This window comes from Sus scrofa, chromosome 14 (assembly GCF_000003025.6).
Source record: "Sus scrofa isolate TJ Tabasco breed Duroc chromosome 14, Sscrofa11.1, whole genome shotgun sequence".
NCBI lineage: Eukaryota > Metazoa > Chordata > Mammalia > Artiodactyla > Suidae > Sus > Sus scrofa.
This window is the reverse complement of record NC_010456.5, coordinates 71308616-71334070: the sequence shown is the minus strand read 5'-3', so window position 1 is coordinate 71334070 and position 25455 is coordinate 71308616. Positions and strand designations below refer to the sequence as shown.

The 25455-nt window shown below is 39.2% G+C and overlaps 1 protein-coding gene across 8 annotated transcripts in view; it reads right to left on the bottom strand.

The window, feature by feature from the left end:
* MYPN (myopalladin) overlaps positions 1-25455 on the bottom strand; it is a 105321-nt gene that overhangs the window by 54521 nt on the left and 25345 nt on the right. For 4 of the 8 annotated variants that reach the window (XM_013983298.2, XM_021072489.1, XM_021072490.1 and 1 more), the window contains 3 exons: positions 22616-23518; positions 6312-6487; positions 3365-3416 (listed from right to left, as the gene is read on the bottom strand). In XM_013983298.2, coding sequence (XP_013838752.1) covers positions 3365-3416; positions 6312-6487; positions 22616-23517 — 1130 coding nt within the window. In that variant the 5' untranslated portion in view covers position 23518. Of the gene's footprint in view, positions 1-3364; positions 3417-6311; positions 6488-22615; positions 23524-25455 lie in introns of those variants that run through there. The other 4 variants (XM_021072494.1, XM_021072493.1, XM_021072495.1 and 1 more) reach the window with 2 other exon arrangements.

Sequence of the window (25455 nt, the reverse complement as noted above, 5' to 3'; positions counted from 1 at the left end):
GTACCCAAGCATGTCGAGAAGAAACAAAGCACTGGACTTGAAGGGACCTTGAGATCTGGGACTTGGGCCTCTTCCCCATAACCTGTGGGCATAGATGACCGATGATAGCATGTTGCCTAGTTGTTACCTTTCTCTGCCTCAGCTTCCTCATCTCTATCACAGGGAAATAATCATGCTTACCTCAAAGAGTTTTTGTGAGGGTTGCACAAGGTAATTCATGTAAGATGCTTAGAGCCATGTTTAATATCAAACCATATATCTCCATCTTTATACCCAGTGAACTTTGCACAACTGTGGAAGGAGAAGGGGACACCTGATAATGACTGATTAATTTTTTTCCCCCAGAGCCAGGCAGGATAAGAGAAAGAAGCAGAATTATTTGATGATGTAGAGACTATCAGTTTTTCTGAAGCATCCATTTGCTTCTTCTACAATAATAGAATCCCTGATTTCTTTACATGGCTCCTCCAAAAAAAGATTACATTTCCTAAGCCTCCCTGAAGCTAGCTGTGGCCAGGTGACTGCTTTCTGGTCATAGGCTATGAAGGATAGTGATATATATGATTTAAGAGAGATGACCCTAAAAGGGGGGGGTAGGGTGTATCATTTATTCCTTCTAATCTTAGACTAAGAAGATAAGGCTACATCTTAGAATGAGTTGAAGGAGAAAGCTGGGAGCAGACCCAGTGGACTGTGGAGCTGTTTTATCAGCCAGATTTACATGTAAATGGGAAAAATATTTGTCCTAAGCTACATTTATTTGGGGTCCTTCTTACATACCACTGGAGCACATCCTAACTACTCCAAGTAGATGTAAAGAAAATGAACAAATGAGATATTTCTTGCTTATTTAGGTTTGTATGTCAAATTCATACCCAATAGGCTTACAACACCTGTTTTGAGAGCCTTGAGGAAGGAGTGATGAATGTGCAGTGGAGGAGGGGTTTATTATAGAACTTGATGGGGCTTTGAAGGATAAATTAGAGTGTGCCAGGCAGAGGAATAGGGCATCACTAGCAAAGTGAACAGCTTGAACAAAGGGGTGAAAATGGACTGCACATTGCTTGAGTGAGATGGCAGCATTGTAGAGAGATTGAGGTGGGGGAAAGGAGAAGGAAGGACCAGGAAAGCCTGGTCAATACTCTTTTTTTTTTTTTTCTTTGCTGAAAGCTGCTTTTATTTATTTTATTTTTTATTTATTTTTTTTATTTTCCCACTGTACAGCAAGGGGGTCAGGTTATCCTTATATGTATACATCACAATTACAGTTTTTCCCCCACCCTTTCTTCTGTTGCAACATGAGTATCTAGACATAGTTCTCAATGAAGACTCTTTTGACTAAAGCTTTTTATGCCCCTGTTTAGACTGTTTAGAATGTTGTTTGTGGAGTTCCTCTTGTGGCTCAGTGGTTACAAACCCAGCTAGTATCCATGAGGATTCGTGTCCTATCCCTGGCCTTGCTCAGTGGGTTGCCATGAGCTGTGGTGCAGATCACAGACATGGCTCTGATCTGGTGTTACTGTGGCTATGGCATAGGCCAGCAGCTGCAGCTCCAATTTGACCCTTAGCCTGGTAACTTTCTTATGCTGCAGGTGTGGCCCTCAAAAGAAAAAAAAAAAATTGTCATTTGTTTTGTGTTTGACTTTTATTTTCCCATAGCTGATGAGTTTTTAAAGCTGGGGAAAATGGTAAGATCAGAATTATCCTTTAACTGGTTGTAGTTTGGAGATTGTAAAAGAAAGAGAAAGGTGAGAGCACTGATAAGGAGGTGACTGGCATAAAGAGACAGGAAAGACGGAGGAACTGAACTAAAACCATGAGAATGATAAGGAGAGTTAAAGGGAGAAATAACTGACTCTGGTTATGAATTTTCTTAGGTGCACAAAAGTGAAAAGGAAATTAGCATTCTGAAGTAGGCATGCCCCCTCCCCCCCATTTTGAAGAATAGGACGTGACTTCTGCCCTTTAAGGAGCTTACCCTCTGGAGAGCCTAGAACATGCAAACACAGTTAACAACCCTAATCTGTCTTCCAATACTGCCTATGTTTCAGTTCATCTCAAGGGATGGCTGTTGTGTCTATTTCTAGTTCCCATGCCTTTTGTCCACAGCCCCTTCTGCCTGAAATACCCTTTCCTCCTTTGTTTGGGGGTGCCCACCTACTGCTCTTTTAAGACCCAGCTCAAGCTCACCAACTCTACAGAGCTTTTCCTGATCTCTCTTTTCCTCCCTGAGGAGTCCTTTGTGCCAAGTCCTTATACCCTGCACTTGTTTATATCATAGTTTATGTATCACTGTATTACACAGTTTATATAACACTTTGTTACTCTTACTGACTATATGCTTGAGATACATTTCTTGCTTTATTTGCTGTACATATATTTCTCTCTACTAAACGATGAGCCTCTTGAAGGCAGGAAGCACCTGATTTTTCTTAGTACCCAGTGCATCTAGTGAAGTGCCTGGTGTAGGGTGGGTGCTTAGCCAGTGGTTGCAGAGAGCAATGGTGGATAGATGTAACTTTACTCAGTACTTGACACAATTGTTTAGCAAAAAGCTTATGACTTGTCCAGATCCTTCATATGTATAATTTTGGATCACCAGATTATTTTGAATACTATTATTTAGTCAGAAAACATGAATCTTTTTGAACCACTGAGTTGTTTGTTTTTTACTCTGTAGATATAAGTATGATGATATTTTGTAGGTGATATTTCTTTTTCTTTTGGATTTTTTGTCTTTTTTTAGGGCTATACCCGCGGCATTTGGAGGTTTCCAGGCTAGGGGTCCAATTGTAGCTGTAGCTTCTGGCCTATGCCACAGCCACAGCAACGCAGGATCTGGGCTGTGTCTGTGACCCATGCCGCAGTTCACGGCACGCCATATCCTTAACCCACTGAGCAAGGCCGGGGATCGAACCCACATCCTCATGATACTAGTTGGGTTTGTTAACCACTGAGCTATGACAGGAACTCCTGATATTTCATTTTTATTTTTATTATTTTTATTTTTTAATTTTTTTTATTATTCCCATAACCTTCTTTTTTTTTTTTTTATTTTCCCACTGTACAGCAAGGGGGTCAGGTTATCCTTACATGTATACATTACAATTACATTTTTCCCCTGATATTTCATTTTTAAAATGTTAAAATGAATGTTAATATTCATTTAAATTCATTTAATTCATGTTAAGATGAATCTTTTAAGCAAGACAAGAAAATGAAGTAGTGTCTGCTCCAAATTCAATCTTTTTTTTTTTTTTTTTGAGATTATAACTGGAGCCCTTCCCTCAAGTTCTACTAAACAATTAGCAGCTTTCTCATGATCTGAGGATGCTAAGGTTATAAGAGAGAAAATTAGAATTACCGATTCATTTCGCCCTTGTTAGGGTCACCTTCTGAGTCAGAGGAAGAAACCCCTGGGGAAATAAACACAAGACAGGTAATTTTAAAAATCATTTCTTAAACTGGCTCCTAGGCACTTGAAGACCTATAGAATTTTAGACCTAGAAATAAACTCAGTGATTCCCTAAACTAACCCCTAATTTACAGATAAGGAAATAGACCAAAAATAGTTGAGGAACTTGCTCAGGTCACATGGCTAGTTAGTGACAGAGTTCAAATCAACTGGCTCAAGTTCCAAATGGTCTTGTGTATGAAACACCTGCTGATGCCTTTAACAGAACAGTTTTTAGCAGACATTCTGTGGTGTCCATAAATCCTTTTGCTCTTGGCCTACACAGATTAAATAAAAGAAAGGATTACATTGGATTCCAAACATTGTAGGTGTAGGTGGCTGCTCTTCCGTCCAGTCCTAATATTAACAAGTCACACTTCATCTTGCGAGTGGCTTTGTTGCCACAAAGTTAAGAAAATTGGCAATCCAATCTCAGCACTGTTAGCAGAGCTTTGATACCGGATTTGCTTCTCAAGATAGCAAATTCCAGGAAGATGTAACAGAGCTAAATCTGGAGGTATTTATTGTACTCCAAAAATTTGAGGATGAAAATATGTAACGCATTTCTATTCATGCATTATTCATTATCATTATCATTGTTCACACATCTACTCAATAAAAGTTTATTTACTATCCACTCTGTACTTGGTGCTATGTAAGGTAATTAGAGCTATAAAGAATGAGACAGTTCCAGCCTTTGTACCATAATAATACAATAAGTGCTAAAAGCCAAGCATCCATAAGGTATTATAGATGATAAAATTACTAAAGAATGGTTCCCAGAAAAAACTCAGAGGATGAGATAAATAGGAACAAAAACGGTCGATATATAAGGTACATAAATTGATTTCTTCCCTAAAATTAGTCATATAAGTTTGGTCCCGATATAAATGCCCTTCCAAGGCTCCCAATGATCCCCTCCTTCCACCTTTGACTCCTTTTGGTGGAGCCACAGTGACCCTGTTAAAAGCTAAGTCAGATCATGTTCCATCTCTGCCTAGAATCATCCAGAGCTTCCCATCTCTTTCAGAGTAAAAGTCAGGTTCCTCCCATGACCTACCGGGACCCACATACTCTACTCACCTACCTCCTCCCACCTCCATCCCATCTTGTTTTATTTTGTTTTGGTTTTGGTTTTTGTCATTCTAGGGCCGAACCTGTGGCATATGGAAGTTTCCAGGCTAGGGGTCAAGTTGGAGCTATAGCTGCCAGCCTACACCACAGCCACAGCATTGTGGGATCCAAGCCACATCTGCAACCTGCACCACAGCTTATGACAACGCCAGATCCCAGACTCACTGAGCAAGGCCAGGGATCGAACCTGCGTCCTCATGGATACTAGTCAGATTCGTTTCCGCTGAGCCACAATGGGAACTCCTCCATTCCACCTTGAACTTCTGACCTCAACTCTTATTTTCTTCCTTCTTTGTTCCATGCTGGCTACATGAACTCATCTTTATACCCTGAGACAGACACATGGCCACGTTAGGGCCATTGAACTTGCTGATTTCTCTGCCTAGAAATTTCTCTGCTGTTTTCCCCTTGAACATCCTGTGGTTCACTCTCAGTTCCTTCAGGTCTTCATTTATATGTCACCCAGTGAGTGAGATCTAAACCACTCCATCTGGAATAGCAACCTATTCTCTGTCTCTCTCTCACAAACACACACACACATACAAACACACACACACACATGCATGCACGCATGTATGCATACTCATACTTCTTATCCCATTTTCTTCCTTTCTGTTTCTTTCACAGTGCTCATATATACTGTGAGATAACAGAAGACACATATTTTGGTTTCTGCCCTGGTTCCCATCACAAAGCTCCTAACACCCTTATAATTTCCTAAGTGATGAGCACTTAGGAACACCCCCTGTTCTACAATTTGTCTTTGACCCTGTCCCTGACACAGAGCTCCTAAAACTCTAATAAATTCCTAAGTGATGAGAGTACTAGGAGCATCTTTTATTCTAATGAGGTGACTCAACATGACTCCTAGATGGAGCTGGTTACCCTAAAGACCAAGCCCTGACTAGAAGCTTAGAATTTTTAGCCCCATCACGTCATATGCTGGAGAGTGGAGAGGGCAGGAAATGGAGTTAATAGTTAATCACACCTGTGTGAGGACACCTCTGTAAAAATCCCAATAGTATGGGGTTTGGAGAGCTTTTAGCTACACTAGGAGGGTGACACACCCCAACTCCATGGGGACAGAGCTCCTATATTTGGGACCCTCGCAGACCTCACCCCATGTATCTCTTCACCTGTATCCTCTATCATATTCTTTGTCATAAATGTAAATAAGTGTTTCCCTGAGTTCTATGAGAGACTCTAGCAAGCTAGTTGAACCCAGAGCAGGAAGCGGGGTTGTTGTGAGAACCTCCAGTTTGCAGCCAAGTCAGAAGTTGTGGGTAACCTGGGATCCACTACTTGTGATTGGCAGCTAAAATGGGGTGACAGCAGTCTAGCCTTTACCCGTTGTATCTGACACTATCTCCAGGCAGATGGGTCAGAATTGAGTTAAATCGTAGGATACCTAATTCGTGTCATGGAGAATTGCTTGTTGTTGCTTGAGAATTTCCCCCCCACCACACACATGCACACACACATTGAAACTGGTGATCAGAACCATTTCATATACCTAACATTTTATATTTTATTTATCTCATTTTTCTGTCTCTCCTATTACAGTGTAAACACCATCTTGAACTTAGGTTTTTTTGTCTGTTTGGCTCACTGCTGTTATCCCCACTGAAGAGTGTGTGGTAGAGTAGGCCCTCGATAAATATTTATTTATTGTAACTCTATATCTTACTAGTAAATGTCATGCTCCAAGAGTATTTTGCTTTACCTTCTATGTAAATCTCAGCAGAAGTTGAATCTGTCCCATAGATGTTGGAAGCAAAGCAGGAATAGCGTCCTGTGTCCTCTTCAAAGGCTTCAGCAATGGTCAGTGAGTGCAGATTTCCTGCCTGGATGATATGAATGTCTGGGGAATTTTCAAGCTCCTTGCCTTCACAGTACCACCTGCAAGGAAGAGTATTGGCATGACCGAAATGTGAGTATTAATGATATACATGGCTCCAGATGTTCCCTAAGAAGAAAACTGAGACAAATTTAGAATCAAAACTTTAAACAGTCCACTATTTTGGTATGATTTGGTTGTAACAATGAGAAGAGCTGTGACACTTAATTCAGGAAATTGCGAAGTGGCTCCTATTAGGAATGAAAGAAACTGAACTGAAAGATAACTGAAAGAATATGGACAAGATGGTAAAGGCAGCCAATTTCAGGGAGCAGAGTCTTTGCTGTGGAACTTGGCTTCTCCTAGGCAGACTTAGAGCTTTCTGTGGTATACATTAAGTGCCACTTTAGCTTATTTGGAGAAAATCTAAGGGGTACTAAAAGTTTGTGAAGCTGATGTTCAGCATTCATTTGCTAGTATAAAACTGCATCTGGCCTAGCTAAATGAAAATTATTTTGGGGTTACTTGAGTCATCAGAGTAAGGGGGATGGGTCATATTTTCCCAGGGGTACCCCATTTCTGGCAAATAACCGAACTATATTTCTATAGGTCGTGGTATTTTATTTTAAGCATATGTACTTGAAGTTAAACATTTTTATGATAATACTGTTTTTTTTTTGCCAAAAGTTTACATGAAATAATATATAAAATAATATTTAAAATATGGAGGTGCATAATAAGAGAAAAAGACATTCAAACTACATGGAAATACCATCTTTCATGTAACATATTGGCAAAAGCCTTAAAGTTTGACCACTTTCATATGTGGCCGTAGGAACATCAAATGGTACGACCCCTATGAAAGGAATATGGGAACATCTGCCGAAATTACAGGTTTGTTTATTATTTGACCCAACAATCCCACTTGTGAGAATCCTTCATACACATACACGTGGGTACATACAAAATGACAAGTGTTCAGGTTACTCATTTAAACAGCAAAAGATTAGAAACAATCCAAGTGTCCCTCACTTATGAAAAAAACTATGGCACAGCCATGTAATAGAACAATATGCAGCTCTAAAAAGAGAATGGGGGATTCCCGTCATGGCTCAGTGGTAAGGAACCCAACTAGTATCCATGGGGATGGGGGTTTGATCCATGGTCTTGTTCAGTGGGTTAAGGATCCAGCATTGCCATGAGCTGTGGTGTAGTTCGCACATGTGGCTCAGATCCTGTGAGAATGGGAAAGATCTCTGTATACTGATACAGAAAGAACCCCAAGATGTATGGTTAAAGATTTAGCAGTAAGGTGCAAAATAGTACATAGAGAGTATTAGCTTTTGTATATTAAAAAAATATGGGTTTTTATGGGCTGAATTATCTCTCCACCAAAAGATATGTTCAAGTCCTAACTCCCCAATACTTGGGAATATGACCTTATTTGGAAATAGATAATCAAGTTATGACGAAGTTATTAGGGTGGGCCCTAATCAATATGAATGGGGTTCTTTATGAAGAAAAAAATCCAGAGTGCCCACTGTGGCGCAATGTGATCAGTGGCATCTTGGGAGCAATGGGACATACATTTGATCCCCTGGCCCAGCACAGTGGGTTAAGGATTTGCCGTTGCTGCAGTAGGTTGAGATTGCAGCTTGGATCTGATCCCTGGCCTGGGAACTCCATACGCCATGGGGTGGCAAAAAAAAAAAAAAAAAAAAAAGAAGAGAAAAGCCTTATATAGGCTAAATAACTAACAGGGACCTACTGTATAGCACGGGGGGGGGGTGTCTACTCAATGTCCTGTAATAATTTATATGGGAAAAAAAGATATATGTGTAGCCGATCCCCTTTGCTGTAAACCTAAAACTAATACAACATTGTAAATCAACTATACCCCAATAAAAAAAATTTTTTTTAGGGCTGCACCCATGGCATATGGAGGTTCCCAGGCTAGGGGTTGAACTGGAGCTACGGCTGCTGGCCTACACCACAGCCAAAGTAACACTGGATCCGTACCTGCACCTATGACCTACACCACAGCTCATGGCAATGCAGATCCTTAACCCACTGAGCAAGGCCAGCAGTCGAAACTGCATCCTCATGGATGCTAGGCAGATTTGTCAATTGCTGAGCCACGACGGGAATGCCTAATGAAATTTTTTTTAAAACAGGAGAGCAAAACCTCAGGAGTTCCTTTTCAGTGCTGTGGGTTAAGGATCCTGCATTGTCATTGCTGTGACTCAGGTCGCTGAGCGGGTTCAATCCCTGGCCCAAGAAATTCCACATGCCGCTGGTGCAGCCAAAAAAAAAGAGAGAAAAACCTCATGTGAAGACAGACACACAGGGCGTGATGACAGAGGTAGAACTTGGGAGTGACGCAGCTGCAAGCCAAAGAGTGCCAAGGAATGCCTCCACTGGAAGCTAGAAAAGACGAGGAGGGTGTCCACCAGAGTTAGAGGGGTCATGGACCTGCTGACCCTTTGCTTCTGGACTCCCAGCCTCCAGAACCACAAGACGGTTAATTTCTGTTGTGTAAACCATCCAGCTTGCAGTGCTTTGCTACAGTAGCTCTAGGAAACTAACACAGAGGGCAAGAAATAAGTTATAGTCATGTTGTTTGCATCCGCACAGGGAAAAACAGGAAAGAATTAAATGAAAACCTGAGTGGCTATCTATTGGAGTGAGGGAAACAAGAGGGATGAAAGCAGAGAGGAGTGTGTTGTCTCAGTGTACACCTTTTTATAATAGTTTTTATTTTTAAATAAGTAATCAACAACATAATGAAAAGTAATTAGGTGGGGAAGTGTTATCATTATTCAATGTCAAAAATTAAGGAGTCCTTAGAGTTCCTCTGTGACTCAGTAGGTTAAGAATCCGGCATTGTCATTGCTGCTGCTTGGGTTTCAGCTGTGGCACGGGTTCGATCCCTGGCCTGGGAACTTCCACATGCCTTGGGAATGGCCAAAAGAAAAATTAAGGAGTCCTGGCAATCGCTAGTCTTTATTGTAATTCCAGATCCAACCACTCAGTGTTTTAACCCTTCCCTCTTACTGTTAAGCAGGGTTTTAAATCACATATAAGAAAACATACCTATTGGAGTTCCTGTTGTGGCACAGTGGTTAACGAATCTGACTAGGAACCATGAGGTTGCAGGTTCGATCCCTGGCCTTGATCAGCGGGTTAAGGATCTGGTGTTGCCCTGAGCTGTGGTGTTGGTTACAGGCATGGCTCGGATCCTGTGTTGCTGTGGCCCTGGCGAAGGCCGGAGGCTACAGCTTCAATTAGACCCCTAGCCTGGGAACCTCCATATGCTGAGGGAGTGGCCCTAGAATTGGCAAAAAAAAAAGACTGAAAAAAAAGAAAGAAAACACACTTATTCAATGACTTCCTAAGAGTCAAGCTTTTCTCTGCTGTTCCATAAATACGTCATCTTTGCTCCTACCTTCAAGCCTCTGCTTGTGATTTTCTCTCACTCTGAAATTCTCTTCCTCTCCTTCTAGTTATGACAAATATAACTCAACTCTCAGTTTGGCTCAGATATCACCTCCTACACAGAGCACCTTTTACCATCAGTTCTCAATGATTGTCACATTAACTTTTTTTTTTTTTTAACCTGTAGTATGTCATGCAAGGCTTGATTATACACTGTTTTTTATTATTCTCTATTTGGGGAGTTTGCCTTGTCTTACCAATTTCACTAAGTTGGAAGTTCTCAGAATGAAGGACCATGCCTTATAAAGCTGGTGCAGTATCCACACTGCCTAGAACAGGTTTTTAGACACTCTCTGGCCATTATCTCATCTGATAGTTTTAACTTTCACCTCTATTTGGCATAACATCCAAACCTGCCCCTCTACCCTCTGGACCCCTTCTTCCATCATTCTCCCTTCACTATGTTCCAACCACATTCCTTTTTTTTTTTTTTTCTGTTTTGAACACACTAAGCTATGCTCCCTATTAGGATTTTGTACTTCCTGAAATCCTCATCCCCCCATCTTCATAAAAATAGACTCTTCTCATCAGTTAGGCCTCAGCTCGAATGTCACCCCCTCAGAGAGGCCTCTCCCGATCCTCTTCCTAATGCTTCTTTATCCTCAGACACTCTCACATCATTCTCTTTTGTTATCTTCACAGCACTTATTCTTTTCTGAAATTATTTTAGAAACTCGCTGTGTTATATTTTGCTCCTCCTACTGTATCGTAAAGTCCATTAGAGCCCCTTTTCAGCCTTACCAATATAAACCCACACCTACAACAGCACCCTAAAACATAGTAGGGACTCATAAAATATGTGGTGGGTTTGTTGAAAGACCAAATGATGGAAAGAATTGATAGTTGACATTTTGTAAGTATTTTAGTTGCTTCATCATTCTGTGCCAGTGTGTGATCTGTTGTGGCAGCAGCCGTATGTGAAGCAGCTGAAATCGGTTCATAAATCTCTCAAAGCATAAATCTCAACAAGACCCCAAGGAACTTGTATGAACAAACCCTCAGAGCAGGTGTGGTTCTAAATGCAAGTAGCGAGGGTCCAGTCAAACATTCCACATGTATTTATCTCTACTTGCCACCTGAAATGACCCTGAAATGGGAATAAAGGACATTTTTAAAGGTATACAAGCACAAGGACCAAAAGAATGGGAAGGGAGGAGTTCCCATCGTGGCTCAGTGGCTAACAAATCCGACTAGGAACCATGAGGTTGCGGGTTCGATCCCTGGCCTTCTCAGTGGGTTAAGGATCCAGTGTTGCTGTGAGCTGTGGTGTAGGTCACAGACATGGCTCGGATCCTGCATTGCTGTGGCTCTGGCGTAGGCTGGCAGCTGTAGCTCCGATTGGACCCCTAGCCTGGGAACCTCCATATGCCTCGGGTACGGCCCTAGAAAAGGCAAAAAGGCCAAAAAAAAAAAAAAAAAAAAAGGCGGGGGGGTGGAGGGAGACAGAGGCAGACCTGAGACCTCAAACACTTTCCGAGGGTAGAAAGCAGAATGAGAAGCCAGGAAAGTAGAAAAATCTGACAACCAAGTGCCTACTTGGGGTGTCAGGGAGGGAGGGAAACGTGCAGCAGAACGGCACGTTTCAGGATTTGGAGATTCAAGATTGGGGCTGTGGATACACATTAACAAAGGGGGAGGAGATAGAGGTTAAAATAGGGTCACTGATTTCAGGCTTAGAAAATAAGCATTTAGATTCCCGCAGCAGGTGGCATCCTCTCTTCCGAGCAGTTAGGAGATGCCCCAGGATGAAGGCTGAGTTGCCGGCTGTGTGAGCAGCTGCTCCATATTGGAACAAGAGGTTGAAGGGCTTCAGGAGGGACTTCTCCAGGGAAAAGCAAATGGGCCCGATGGCCTCACTGCAGGGAGCAGAACAGTTAGGAGATGTTTTACAAATATATTTGAAAATTGAGGTTTTTTTTTTTGGTCTTTTGTCTTCTTAGGGCCACACCCACAGCATGTGGAGGTTCCCAGGCTAGGGGTCAAATTGGAGCTACAGATGCCAGCCTATGCCACAGCCACAGCAATGCAGGATCCAGGCTGCCTCTGTGACCTACACCACAGCTCACAGCAATGCCGGATCTTTAACCCACTGAGCGAGACCAGTGATTGAACTCCTGTCCCCATGGATACTAGTTGGGTTCATTACCACTGTGCCACAGTGGGAACTCCTGAGATGAATTTGTGATGGGACCACAGAACTCAGCACGTAAAACACAAGACAGTCACCAACTGTAGGTGAAAATAAAAAGTTGTATGAGCAAGGAAACGTCATTTTCTCCTACTGGGCTTGGCAGTAAATAAGATTTACATAGTAATAAGAAGCTAAGCATTAAAAAATTTTAAGCAACAGTGTGATGTGATTACACTGAGGCAATGAAGGAAGGAAGGTTCTGGTTTAGTGAAGGGGGCTAAACCACCATCTTTTGGAACAGAAGTCAAGGGCAAACAGCTAACATCAGCATACCAAGCAATAGTGGTTTATAAGCATATTACAGTGGTTCTCTTTACTTTCTGTGATGACAAAACTATTTTCACATTATACTAAGATATTATTTGCCTTTGCATTGTGTTAACATTTACACTGATGGTGCAAAAGCCACAGTGGGTAAAATTGCTGCTTCTTTCACAGCATAAAACTGACTAATGATCATTGTGTTCTTCACGACCACACTTGCAGTTAAAAAAAAAAAAAAAAAATCCAGATTCACTTAAAAATGTTCTCAATGAAGCAGTCATGACTTTTATTAAATTTCAACCTTGAGTCTACATCTTTTTAACATTCTGGGTGGTAAAATGGGAAGTAGCACAAAGCATTTCTGCTGAATATGGAAGAGTGCTTATGTGATTTTTTAAAGTTGAACTAGGCACTTAATGCATGAAACAATATCTTAACGCAAAAGAATAGCATTGACAAATTGTAGCTATTCAGATTTGGGTGTTTGGCAGACGTTTTCTCAAAAATGAAAGAAGTAAGCCTATTGTTTCAAGTAAAAATAACTGACAACATTTCTTGCCAATGAAAAAAATTCATGCTCTCAAGGAAAACAGAATTTTTGGAAAACTCGTATCTCTCATAGTGAGTTTAGGGCTTCCCCATACTTAAAGAGAGGTTTAATGAGATCAATGATTATATTAGCAAATATGATTTTTAAAATATTGTATAATAGAATGTGTCAACATTTGGAAAATCTGCATTACTCATTTTCCAAGTGGCCAGTGTGTGATGTTATCCATTCAAAGTTCAAGACAGACAAAGGGTTTTATTATAGCAGGGTACAAAAGTTCATTGGTATGGTTTCAGGTTTCACATTGCAACTAACCTTTAAGAAACTGCTGCTAGTTGAATTTTGATGTAGAATCAAATAAGAATAGCCACATTATCTGAAAAGGCTATTAAAATATTCCTCCTGTTTCCAACCACATATCTCCATAATGCCAAATTTTTAAATTTACTTCAACCCAAACAACATATCACAGCAAACCAAATGCAAAAGCTGGATATGAGAGTCCAGTTCTATTAAGTCAGATGTTAAAGACATTTGCAAAAAATGTAAAACAATGTCACTCTTCTCATTCAAATTTTTTTTTGGTAAAATACAGATATTTGTCATAAAATTATTTATGGTAGCATGTTTATTATTTGTTACTTTAAAATAAGTAAATCAAACATTTCTCAGCTTTAATTTCTAATACAATTACAGACATAACACACATAGACAAAATCTCTTTTGAGTTTCAATAACTTTTAAGACTGTAAAGGGGTCCTGAGAACAGAAAAGTTTAAGAACCACTGTCATACCATTTAGAAATCTAAAGTAGAATAAATAGGAAACTGCAAAAAGAGTTGAAGGTAGTCTGTATTTGAATATTATTTGACTTTTGAGGCAATGTGCCTGTATTAATTTGATTAGGCAAATATAAATAACAAATTTCAAAACAAATAAACAAATATCTTCCCTTATATAAACATTACAAGGTTATCTCATTTCTTTAGATAACGTTTCTGTTCTTTATCAGAATAAGAGTGGAAACACCTACAAACAATTGGACAGCCAGAAGGAGATACATAGAATGATTCAAATGCCCAAACTCTCTGTCGGAAGCATTTTCGTCCTTACTTAGATGGCCAGAATGGCTTCAGCCAGCCCCAAGGAACAGCCAGTAACTGCTGTCATTCTGACTTTAACACCATGACCCACTCAGAAATAATGCACTGTTCAGACTGCCTTCTGAAAAAGTATTAAAATTTACCCAGATAGTCTGAAGACTTTTGAGGGTAAGGACGAAATATACTCTCCTCAAATGTCTATCCATGTTAGGGAATGCTTTCATAGAAATACCCTGCCCAGCTGCATGCTTGTAGAACTCCAAATCCTCATGACACTTACAGAATGGCAGTGGGTGCCAGACATAATTCATGGCTCAGCAGAAATGAGTCAGTGATCTGAGGAAATGGGCCAGGTCCAAATGATAAAGAAGGACCTGTTTTTAATGCATTCAGGAGAGCTTGCCAGACCTGCTAATTTGGCTAGCTACCAAGCCTGGGAATGAATACACTGAAGAGACACGTTTTTCAGATTTAATTGGACTTTTATGCTGCATATCACCAGTCTGATCTTACTGACTGTTTTGTCTAAAATACAGCTTGGCTAAATATTATGACTCATTGCTTTAGCACATTAACAACTTCTAAACATATTTTGAATGTGTTATTCTGACTCACCAGTAATAATGCTCATTAAAAGGATGATTACTAAGAGCTTCCTTTAACTCTGCCCCAGCCTTTCCAGTGTCCCTGTGCCACCTCCTATTACTCCCTCTCCTAATACCCTGTTCGTTTACTTCACAGAACCTACACATTACTTGTAATTGTATGTTTATCTATAGATTTATTTGTTTAATATCTCTCTCCTGTACTGGACAATAAACGCCACAGGGCAGAGGTTATCACGTTGGTTTAGCGTTTGTTTATCTGGTTCCTAGCACAGTGTATGGCACATGGTAGCTGTTCCCCAAAATGGTTCTTGTATGGATGTTAAATGAATTTATTCAAATAGATTATAGCCTCAAATCTGTTTCATTTTTTTTCTTTTTTAGGGCTGTACCTGCAGCATATGTAAGTTCCTGGGCTAGGGGTCAAATAAAAGCTGCAGCTGCAGGCCTATACCATAGCCTCAGCAACGTGGGATCCGAGCCACATCTGCAACCTACACCATAGCTCACGGCAACGCTGGATCCTTAACCCACTGAGCAAAGCCAGGGATTGAACCTGCATCCTCATGGATACTAGTTGTGATCTTAACCCATTGAGCCATGATGGGAACTCCTCATTTTCATTTTTTTTTTTTTTAAGTCTGGGGAACTAGAGACCCACTATCTTAAGTGAAGAGTTTAAGGCCTGAAATAGCCAAAGGGTAGTTTATTTACTTTTATTTACTGATACCTTCAGCTCCCTCCATGCATCAGAGTGACTCTTCATATACAGAATGCAACTGGGGCATATTGGACAATAAAACAAGAGCAGACACTTTCTAACAGGACTCAAAGTTATATTGGATTTTGGAACACAATTCAGGGTTTTGTATGTTCTATTTGACTGCTACTGATTGTCAAACTTAAGTTTTCATGTCCAGTGGCTGTTTCACTCATGCGAGTATAGGGGTACAAAGTGGGGAGGGTATGCTATGGTTTCAATTTTATTAACATTTTTTTGTGTTCTTCCATGTGAAAAATTCTTGATAAGCTAGACGCAAACTATAAAAGCAAACCATAAAGGAAACTTTAGTTAATTTGATATTAAAGTCAAAAAAATCTAATTATCAAAAGATACTATAAACAAAATAAAAACACAAAACAAACTGGGAGAAAATCTTTTCATAACACAGAGAATAATGTTTTTAAAATTCTTATAAATCAATAAGAAAACAATAATAGAATAGGAGTGAAAAGTGTAAACATGTCCTTCATAAGAAATGAACCCTAAATGGCCAATAAGCGTATTTTTTAAAATTCTCAACCTCATTGGTAACTGTGGAAATGAGAATTAAAATCACAACAAAAAATCATCATACATATCAGATTTGCAAAAGTTAAAAAGTCTTATGATATCTATACTGGCAATGATATAGAACAACCAGAACTCTTATACAGTGTTGGTAGGGTTGTAAATTGAAACGGTTCCTTTAAGAGAGAATTTGGTGGTATTCCCTAGTGGCCTAGTGGTTAAGGATTCAGCATTGTCACTGCCGTGGCTGGAGTTTGATCCCTGGCCCGGGAACTTTTGCATGCCGCAGGTGTGGCCAAAAAATAAAATAATAATAATAATTTGGTATTATAAAGTTGAAGTTGTACAACCTCTGCTAACAGTTCTATACCTAGACATACTCATACTCCAGGAGAATAAATTAGAACATTTGTAATGACTTTGTTCAGAATGGGAAAAAAGCTGAAACAACATGGCTTAGAGGGTTAAGAACCCGACTAGTATCCAGGAGGATATTCAAAATGCTCTTATACAACAACTCAGAAAATTCAGTCTGGCAATTTGTGTCCACTTTAGGGGACTAGATGAGGAGGTTGAGAGGCTGATTACAGAAGCTTAATAGGCATGTGACAGGGACCTCTACAGAATCCCTTGGAGATCCTGACCTGTAGCTTCTGAAGTTGATGGGGACACAGGCTTATACCCAACTCTTGCCTAAGAAACTTTTAAGGCAAAGGATATTTAGCATTCCCCAAGAGGGAAGAGCAAGAAAAGAGGACTGCACTGGAAATAGCCTACATTTCCAAAGTTTGTGTGGGCAAAGATATGGGTTTTCCCATGGGTCAAATGGATGTCACAGAAATTAGCTTGGTTTTCTATCTTGAAACAGATCCTACCTTAAAGGACCACCTGCTAGGGTGAGGTGACACCAAGAGAAAGAGGCTTTGGGGGTGTACTGTGGGAGTAAGGACTGAGGAGCCCATGTTAGAACATTTAATAGAGATTTCAATGTCTGGGTCAGGGAACAGAGCAAGGAGATGGTCCACCTGGCTGAGGAGGTCTCTGAAGAGATGGCAAAAGTTCTTAGCACAGAAACAAACAGTCATTTCTTAAAGCACAAATGTCTGGGCCTCTGCCCTAGAGATCCTAATTCACTAGGTCCAAGGTAGAACCTGCAAATTTTCCCATCCACCGAGCTCTGGGTGATGCTGACCTGCTGGTCCAGGGCCCCACTTTGAGAAGCTTGCTCTGGGAGGCCCTTAAAAATCTAGCCTCTGTCCCCCTCTCTGAACTTATATCCCAAACTACTTCCTCCTCACTCTTTATGTTCTGGTGACATCAGTTCCTTCAGTTCCGTAAAGCGAACAAATTTAATCTCACTGCCTCAAATTTGCTTTTCCCTCGCTCTGCAAATGCTTTTCCCTAAACCCCACTTTGCTGGGCTAACTCCTGGCCATCTTTTATGTCTCAGCCTAAATACCACTTTGCAGGAAAACCTTCCCCAACTCATTCACCAGGTTTGGTCCTTTTGCTATATGCACCCTCCTTTACAGCACTTATCACAATTGTAATTATGTAGTCATTGTGGATTTTTTGTCTGTGTTCTTTACTAGACTCTAAGATCCGTAAAGGCAAGGGCTTTTCCTTACTCTCTGCTTTAATCTTATTTCCTATAACAGTCCATGGCACATAATAGACACAATATTTGTTGCATGAATGAATAAATGAAGGTATCTATATTTTACCAAAAGGTAGAAGAAAAAAACCCCTAAGTAATGTAATATTTTTAAATGTTTATATGAAGTTTTACATTCCATATCACATATAATTATAGTATTTTTAAATTCCCTTATGCCATTTAAAATATCCTTTGTCTTTATAACAAATTTATTTCTTTTTTATTTCCTCAGCATATCACTTGCAGGCAAATGTCCAGAGGAAGCAATTAGTGAAACTTAACAGCCAGAGTGGACATTAACATCTATAAAAGGTGAATCTTTGCTGCTTCAGAAGGTTGTATACAATCAAACATACTTAGTATGACCCAGCTGTACATTCCTGGGAAAAGAATTTTTAGTCAGGGTACAAAAAGGGATCATGGCCATTTGCTGTGGATTCCTGTAGACTCTTTCATCTGTGGATCCCTCGTGAATGTATTTCAACTACTCCAGTGAAACTATGTCCAAGATTAACAAGCTTTCAAAAACAGCCAGCTTCAATGATACAGGATCTCGCCCCTTACAAAACAAAACAACTTCTACCCAGTCGACTTGGGAATCAAGAAATATAAGTAAAAAGGATTTTTTTTTAAATTTACTAAACCTGAGTTGCAAGACCATGAAGAGAATACTGAGAACACACAGGGGCCCACGCGTATAAGACTAGACCTCAGTTGCCAGGTATACTTATTACATTTTCTTGCAAAAATAGCAAAAAGGATAAGTGTCTCATTATTTTCAAGCATTTTCAAAGGCATTCTCTCAATCAAAATCTGTGCTTATGGGCCTTAGGAGTTTCGGTGGTGAGCAGGCAGGTAAAGCTGTATGCTCCTTCCACCCCAACCCTTGTGTGTGTGTGCGTGTGTGTTTGTAAAGTATGTATTGGGATAATATAACAGATTTATTGTGGGGGGAAAAGGGGTGGAGGAATTCCTGCCAAAAAACGGTTGGAAAACCCTGCCCCAGTCTAGCACCACTAACAGTTAGTTCCAAGTGTTACCTGTATTTATAGACCCTTTGTAATGCCAGAGATATTGTGTCCAGATATCCCAGTGTCCAGGGCATTCCTTGGAATGTCTCCAGTTCCACTACCCTCTCATTTGACCTTCAGTGCTGCCTTTCTGACTGTCTACTGGAAGTGGTCCCCCCATTTCCTCAGACTCAAATCATCTGCCTCCTCCAGTCCTTGACACTGACCCCAGAGTTCTTCCAGGTACCCAGCTTCAGACTTGTGAAGTAAAATTTTTTTGCTTATCCTTCCTATCTAGTCAGTCAACAAGTTTGACTTGAGTCTTTTCTTCTAAATATTGCTCTTCACAACTTTTCTCTACTTGCCCATGGTCCCTACTCCAGTCTGATCAAAGCATCCGATGCCTGGGCTACCTTCCACAGCTGCCTAAGTATCCTCACAGCTCCATTCCTTTGGGTCTAACTCATTCTTTCGGACTAACTCTACTTGTGCCTTAGACACAACCTTAAATGTTTTCCCGTTGGTTTCGAAACCAACTCTGGACTATTGTACTTTGCTTTCAAGACTTTTCGAAATCATCTGGCTCCACTCTCCTTTCCAGTTAGGTCAGTCTCCTCCCTGTCATATAAAAATATTATTACTATTCCATCATCTGTACTTTTACATAAACATGTTGAGTTGACTGGCCTGAAAGGACCTGTTCCTCTGCCTACTTCTTCAGTCTTTTTTCTCATCTTTTCTCACTTGTTATCCCATGTTCTTCACGTAGCCAGGTATTTGCAGTTCTTTGAAAACAGTTATCTCTGGGCCTTTCCACTTGCTTTCCCCTTCCGCCCTTAGTTTTCTTAACTAAAGTGGTATTTCCAGAGTTAATGCTTCCTTTTTCCTGCACCTCAGGCAGCGTAATCACATCTTCCTTTGACCTGCGACTGCATCCTCTACCTACTTCTGTTGTAGTCCTTATTACACAATATTGCAATGTTTTTTGTTTCTTTGTTTATTTTGTCTTTTTGGGACCGCACCTGTGGCATATGGAAGTTCCCAGGCTAGAGGTCGAATTGGAGCTACAGCTGCCACCCACAGCCACAGCAACACCATATCTATGGATCTATGGCCTATACCACAGTTCATGGCAACACCAGATCCTTATCCCACTGAGCGAGGCCGAGGATCGAACCTGCATCCTCATGGATACTAGTAGGGTTTGTTAGCTGCTGAGCCACGATGGGAACTTCTGTAATGTTTGGATTATATGTCTGTCTGATTGCTCTATTTGACTGGGACCTAGCCCCTTAAAATAGTTTTAGGCTTGATTTCAAAACAAGATCCCTGACCCCCAAAACTCCCAATTGTTTTATGCTCCCAATGAGTCACCTAGTAGCTTACTAGGTATTTGTTGAATGAATAAATGAGTTAAATTTCTACCTAAAGTCTTCTTACTCTTCAAGGTTCACTAAAATCCCCTTATGTCTTTGAAGTCTTCTTTGACATCTCTAGTTCTCCAGCCCTACTCTGAAGTCTGATAGTTCCGTGGTTGTACTGTAAAAATTAAGATGATCTCTTTAATTGAATTGCAAGTCCTTGTGAGCAGAGACACATATTTATATTGCCTCTGTCATTGCTTTGGTCAGAGTGCTGAGTACAGAGTAAAAGCTAAATAGATATTTGCTCTCTGGTTAGAGTTGTATAAATTCTGTACTTAGGAAAATAATGACTGCTAGTATTCTATTTGGAAAATCCTGTTTCTTCTTAATATGAATACTATATTCAGAAAATGCTTAGTAAATATTTATTGATTTCCTGCTACCAAACCAGTGGTTGGGATACGGGCATGAATTCTATCACTAAAGAATTTTTTTCCAGGTAAAATTAGTATTGCTACATAGAAGCTGTGTATATTTCTTTCACTTTTAAATTTATAAATATTGAATTGGTTGACTAAGTTGTTTTTGGATGACTACCAGATTACTTTGTTTTTTGGGAGAATGGGTATTTTGTAATTCTTCTTGTGTGATTTTGCTGACGGGAGCATCAAAGTCTTTTTTTTTTTTTTTTTTTTTTTTGTATCTGATGTTGTTGTGGTTGAAAATGGGGATGATGAGTCTTGAATGAGCTGGTCTAATTTTTTTTTAAAAGGGTCCAATCTATGTCCAGAAACTAATGCAATGAACAGGACTGATCCAAGTAAGTTGTATGTCTGCCATAACTTCAGTGCTTACCAGCTTACTTAGACTGACCAGATGCCACTGAGTGGTATCCATCATGGTGTGATGATGACATCTTGCCAATATTACTGACCAGAGTCCCAGGGAGCATCATCAAGTAGGCAGAGAGAAGGGTAGACTTTGCCCTGTGTTGTACCATAATCCTTTGCCACATCTGAAGCCAACTGTCTGAGTCCTCATTTAAATCTAAATTGAGTTTCTTATTTTCCTGTTTCTTTATGTCTTAGTTTACTCATAATCTAGGGACTGCTTTATTATACATGGCTACTATAGGCAAAAGCTGTGCATGCTGCTTAAGATACAAAGGTAAAACGGTAGAACCTGTGCCCTCAGGAGATCAGTTGGATAACTAGTTAGTAAGATGTATATGCCATTGTAGAAATAATATTTAATATTGCCTTATGTTGCCTCTGAAAAGCAAAATTGAATATCTGAATATGTTTTTGGACTAAAGTCCTTTCAATCAACAAGCATACATAATTAAAAATACTGTTATTAATACCAGTGCTATTATGACCTATAATATGAATATTTTGCAAAAAGAAGATGAGGCCCTTCTTACATACTTAGGATAAATGTTAAATAGTATTCTAGAAGTAATTATGTGGTTGAAGAGGTAAAGTCACTCTTACAGGACTCTAAATACCGGTAATTCTCTATAAAAGTAATATACTTCAAGCACACTGTTCATATAACATTACAATACAAGAGATAGCAAAGGCTAAAAAAAAAAAGAGAGAGAGAGAGAGCAAAGGCTAAGGCTGGATCCAGGCTTTGTGCATCAAGAATCTTATAAAAGTATAAAGGCCTTTTCAAAAATGAAATAAAGTTAGAACACAAAATTAGATGTAGCCCATGCAAATGAAAAGCCCTGAAGTTTAAGCTTTGCTTGCTTCACAGAAAAGCAGATGGCAGGCACATCAAAGATGAATATCCTCTCCACTTATCAGTCATATTATAGCAAGACTTGGGCATTTGGGGGAAGAGTGTTCATTAAGTGGATATCAAAAGAATATAATAAATACAATACATGTCAAATAAACCTTTAAATTGATCTTCATCACAGCCTTATTCTATCAGACTTTATTATATTCCTATTTGGCTTTCTTTAAAATTAAAAAAATTACCACAGGTGTTCATCTAGTATAGATCATAAATACTTTCCTTTTTTAAGTTACAGGCATAGATTTGTGCTATACCTTAGCTGGTAGCCACATGTGGTACTAGGCACTTGAAATGTGGCCAGTGCAACTGAGGAACTGAATTTCTATTTAAATTAATATAAGTGTAAAAACTGATACTCGATTCAGTTATTACAAGACTTTTAAGTACGTTTGGTACAACTTGGGTACAGCAATCTACTTTTTCAACTAGAATTTTTTTGAAATCTAAATGCACATTAAGTATTTCCTGGGAAAATTTAGCATCCAAACTGAGATGTGCTGTAAGTACAAAATTCACATTGACTTTTGAAGCCCTGGTGTGACAAAAGGAATATCTTATTAATAATTTTTATATTGATTATATGATGAAATGGTAATCTTTTTAATACACTGTCTAAATAATATATGTTTAAAAATTAATTTCACCTAGTTCTTTTTATTTTTTAAAAACATGACAACCCAAAATTTTAAATTGCGTGTATGTCTAATATACTTCTATTGAACAGGGTTGCTTTAAACTCTGTTTGTTCTCAAAGAGAATATATAATTTATGAAACCACACACTGGAAAGATAAAATTAGGAGGAGGATGATAATGGAAAGTAATTACCAAATACTACTAATGGGACATTTTTACCTTACTTGAGGTGGTGGAATTCCTACCACTATGCAATCCAACTGAACTCTGGTTCCTTCTGGAACTTCTCTGCTCCGTAATTTTTGAGTGAACCGGGGAGGTTGCCCGAGAGGTTCTTCGTAGTACAGAGATGAAGGAGAAGACCCCGGAGTGGTGTCCCCACCTGCTGCCTCACCGGCGGCCTGCTCAGCTTCACGCCTCTTGGCTTCCTGCTGCTCAAGGGCATGGTTCACTTCATTATCCCTGGTATCTGCAGGGATGGGGATGGGAACAGAAGATCTTTCTCTTCTCTCTGAGAGATCTGAGAAACTGGAACTGTTTTCCTGCATAACTTTGTTTTGAGATTCCAGTTTACTCTTGTGGTTCTTGCAGGCACGCGGTCTAATCCTTTTGGAGCTGTGGGCTTTGAAAAGGGATGACAGCTCTTCAATGAAATCAGCAGCCTTATTTAAGAATACTTTTTTGGACTGGGTTTCAGAACTATACTGTGGCCTTTTTGCCTCTTGGAGGCTCTCTTTAGAGTTGGTAGGACTTCGAGAGTTATCCTGGCAGAAGCTAGGGTCAAAACTTGACTTAGGTGAATGTTTCATCTGGTCAGAAGAAAAACGTTTTCTAGCTGGAGTGTCATCTGCTTTCTCCAATGGGTCATGATTAATTGCCAATCTTGCCAGATTGACACTTTCATCTAATTCTTCTTGGCTCAGAAAGGCTGAAAGATCTGGAAGGTCGTCTTGGCCTCCTCCACCTTCAGCAGCTCCAGAAGAACTGCTAAAATGGAAGGGGTTGGAAGAGGGCTCTGCGCGGCTCCTCTCGTTGTTTCCCTGATGTCTAGTTTCAGCTAAGTAGCTCTCTCTTAAAAGCTGAGATATGGAAGTAGAGGCTTCTAGGCTGTCGTCTTGCATGCTGTCACAAAGTAACAATAATAACAAAAAAAGTTTGGATCATTTCTATAGAATAACAAGTTCTGTTTCTTACAGAAGGTAAAGCTTAAAATAAAAATTGCCTAGTTTTGATACTTTCACACAATTTAAAGACTTAAAGATTATTCTCAAATTGTCAAGTGGGGGGAACTGAATGAGGTTTCCCTGAAATTAGAAATAAAAACATGGGTGATTATCGCTTTATTAAATTCTTTAAGTATAAGTTCAATGTGAAAGCTATGCTGTAACTATAGTGATATTAAGGACAATTTCTAAACATAATTTTGATAATATCTGTAAAGGGCTTGTTAGCTGTAAAGTGCTTTCACCCAAACAGGTTTGCTTTCTATCCTCTCGCCTTTACCTTGAATGTAATAAAATAACAGAAATTAAAAGATATTGACAACATGATCTTATCTAGTTACTGAAAATATAAATTTGATCTAGCTCATGAAAATAAATTATGCTTTTGTTTTATGATTACAGACAAATTGTTTAAATTCAGTGTTGTTTATAGGCTCAATCTGCCCTTGAAAACTATAATGATTTAGCTTTATCAAATAAGGTACAATTAACTTAATTTCTACTAATATGTGAGTTAGAGCCTGGGTTTTAAAAAAAAACTCTTAAATTAACATTGGTAAAGAGGGAATATGGGAGACAGTGAAGGGGGGACATTTTTCACAGTATACCCACCCTTTTCTTACTTTTAAATTGTAATCTGTGAGTATATTAAAATTAATTACATTAACATAAATTATATGAATATATTTATTCAAAGAATAAATAATTTTTAAAGGCTTCTAAAGATAGTACGGTAACTTTTGTTCAACGTTAACATTTTTGGACTTGAAATTTTGCTAATACAGACCGCCTTCATGTTGTTAACATTATATCCATTTATTCATTCACACATTTACTAGCAGGATGGCAAACTTGTGACCAATAGGCTGTTACTCCTCTCTCTTCTCCTTAAGAGATGTAGCTGACTGATTACAGTGTTCTTCCCATTGACCTTCAATGTTCTTAACTCTCCATTCCTTCAGCCACCACCAATTGGTCACAGATGGTAGTGGAGATGAAGATCATTTGCCATTCTTGGCTACTGTGCGCTGTGTGCTGGGGAGATGGAGAGGAAAGTAATCTCCTAAATCTTTTCTGGCTTAAAAGTCTATGACAAAATTTATTTCAGTTAACTTTTCTTCTTTCTTTTATATGATAGCCTCACTTATGTCATAAATAAAAATAATTGTGATGTTACAAAATATCACAAGTAGGGCTTTGTAGGAACTGCCCTAGAGTTTTAGAGTTTATCTAAAGCTTTAGAGTGTATCTAAAGCTAAGCTCTAGATTGACAAGGTAGACAGACACTTTGAGAAGACAAAGATGGCTAAAAGGATCACCTACAGCAAAATATTTTTCCCACATGCTTGCCACAGCCTGAGATTGCCACGGCCTGAAACGGCCACTTGTTTGGGTGGGGTTTATTGTGCCTTAAAAAAAAGATTAATTGAAAAGGCAGAGGGACTGGATGGGTGCAAAGATTTATACACAAAGAGATTCATTGTAATATGAAAGATTAAAAAAAATTGAAACTATATCCAATAAGATATTAGCTTGTTAAATTATGATATGCTCATTAAATAGAACTACATGCTATTTAAAAATTTTGAAGAACAGTGAATGATATACAGAATAGTATATGAAAGTATAATTGAGATCCCAACGAAAAATTGTCTCTTTGTGCATTAACTGTGTGGAGGAATAAAGATATAAGAAATAAGGTGCAAAATGCTACTTGAAAATGTAATTAATGTACTGATTAAAATCCTTTCTATTTGTAAATCAACTATTCCATTAGCCTAGTTTGAGTTTCTGTATATATTTAAATGTGAGGGGGAAAATTAAGTGCTTTATAAA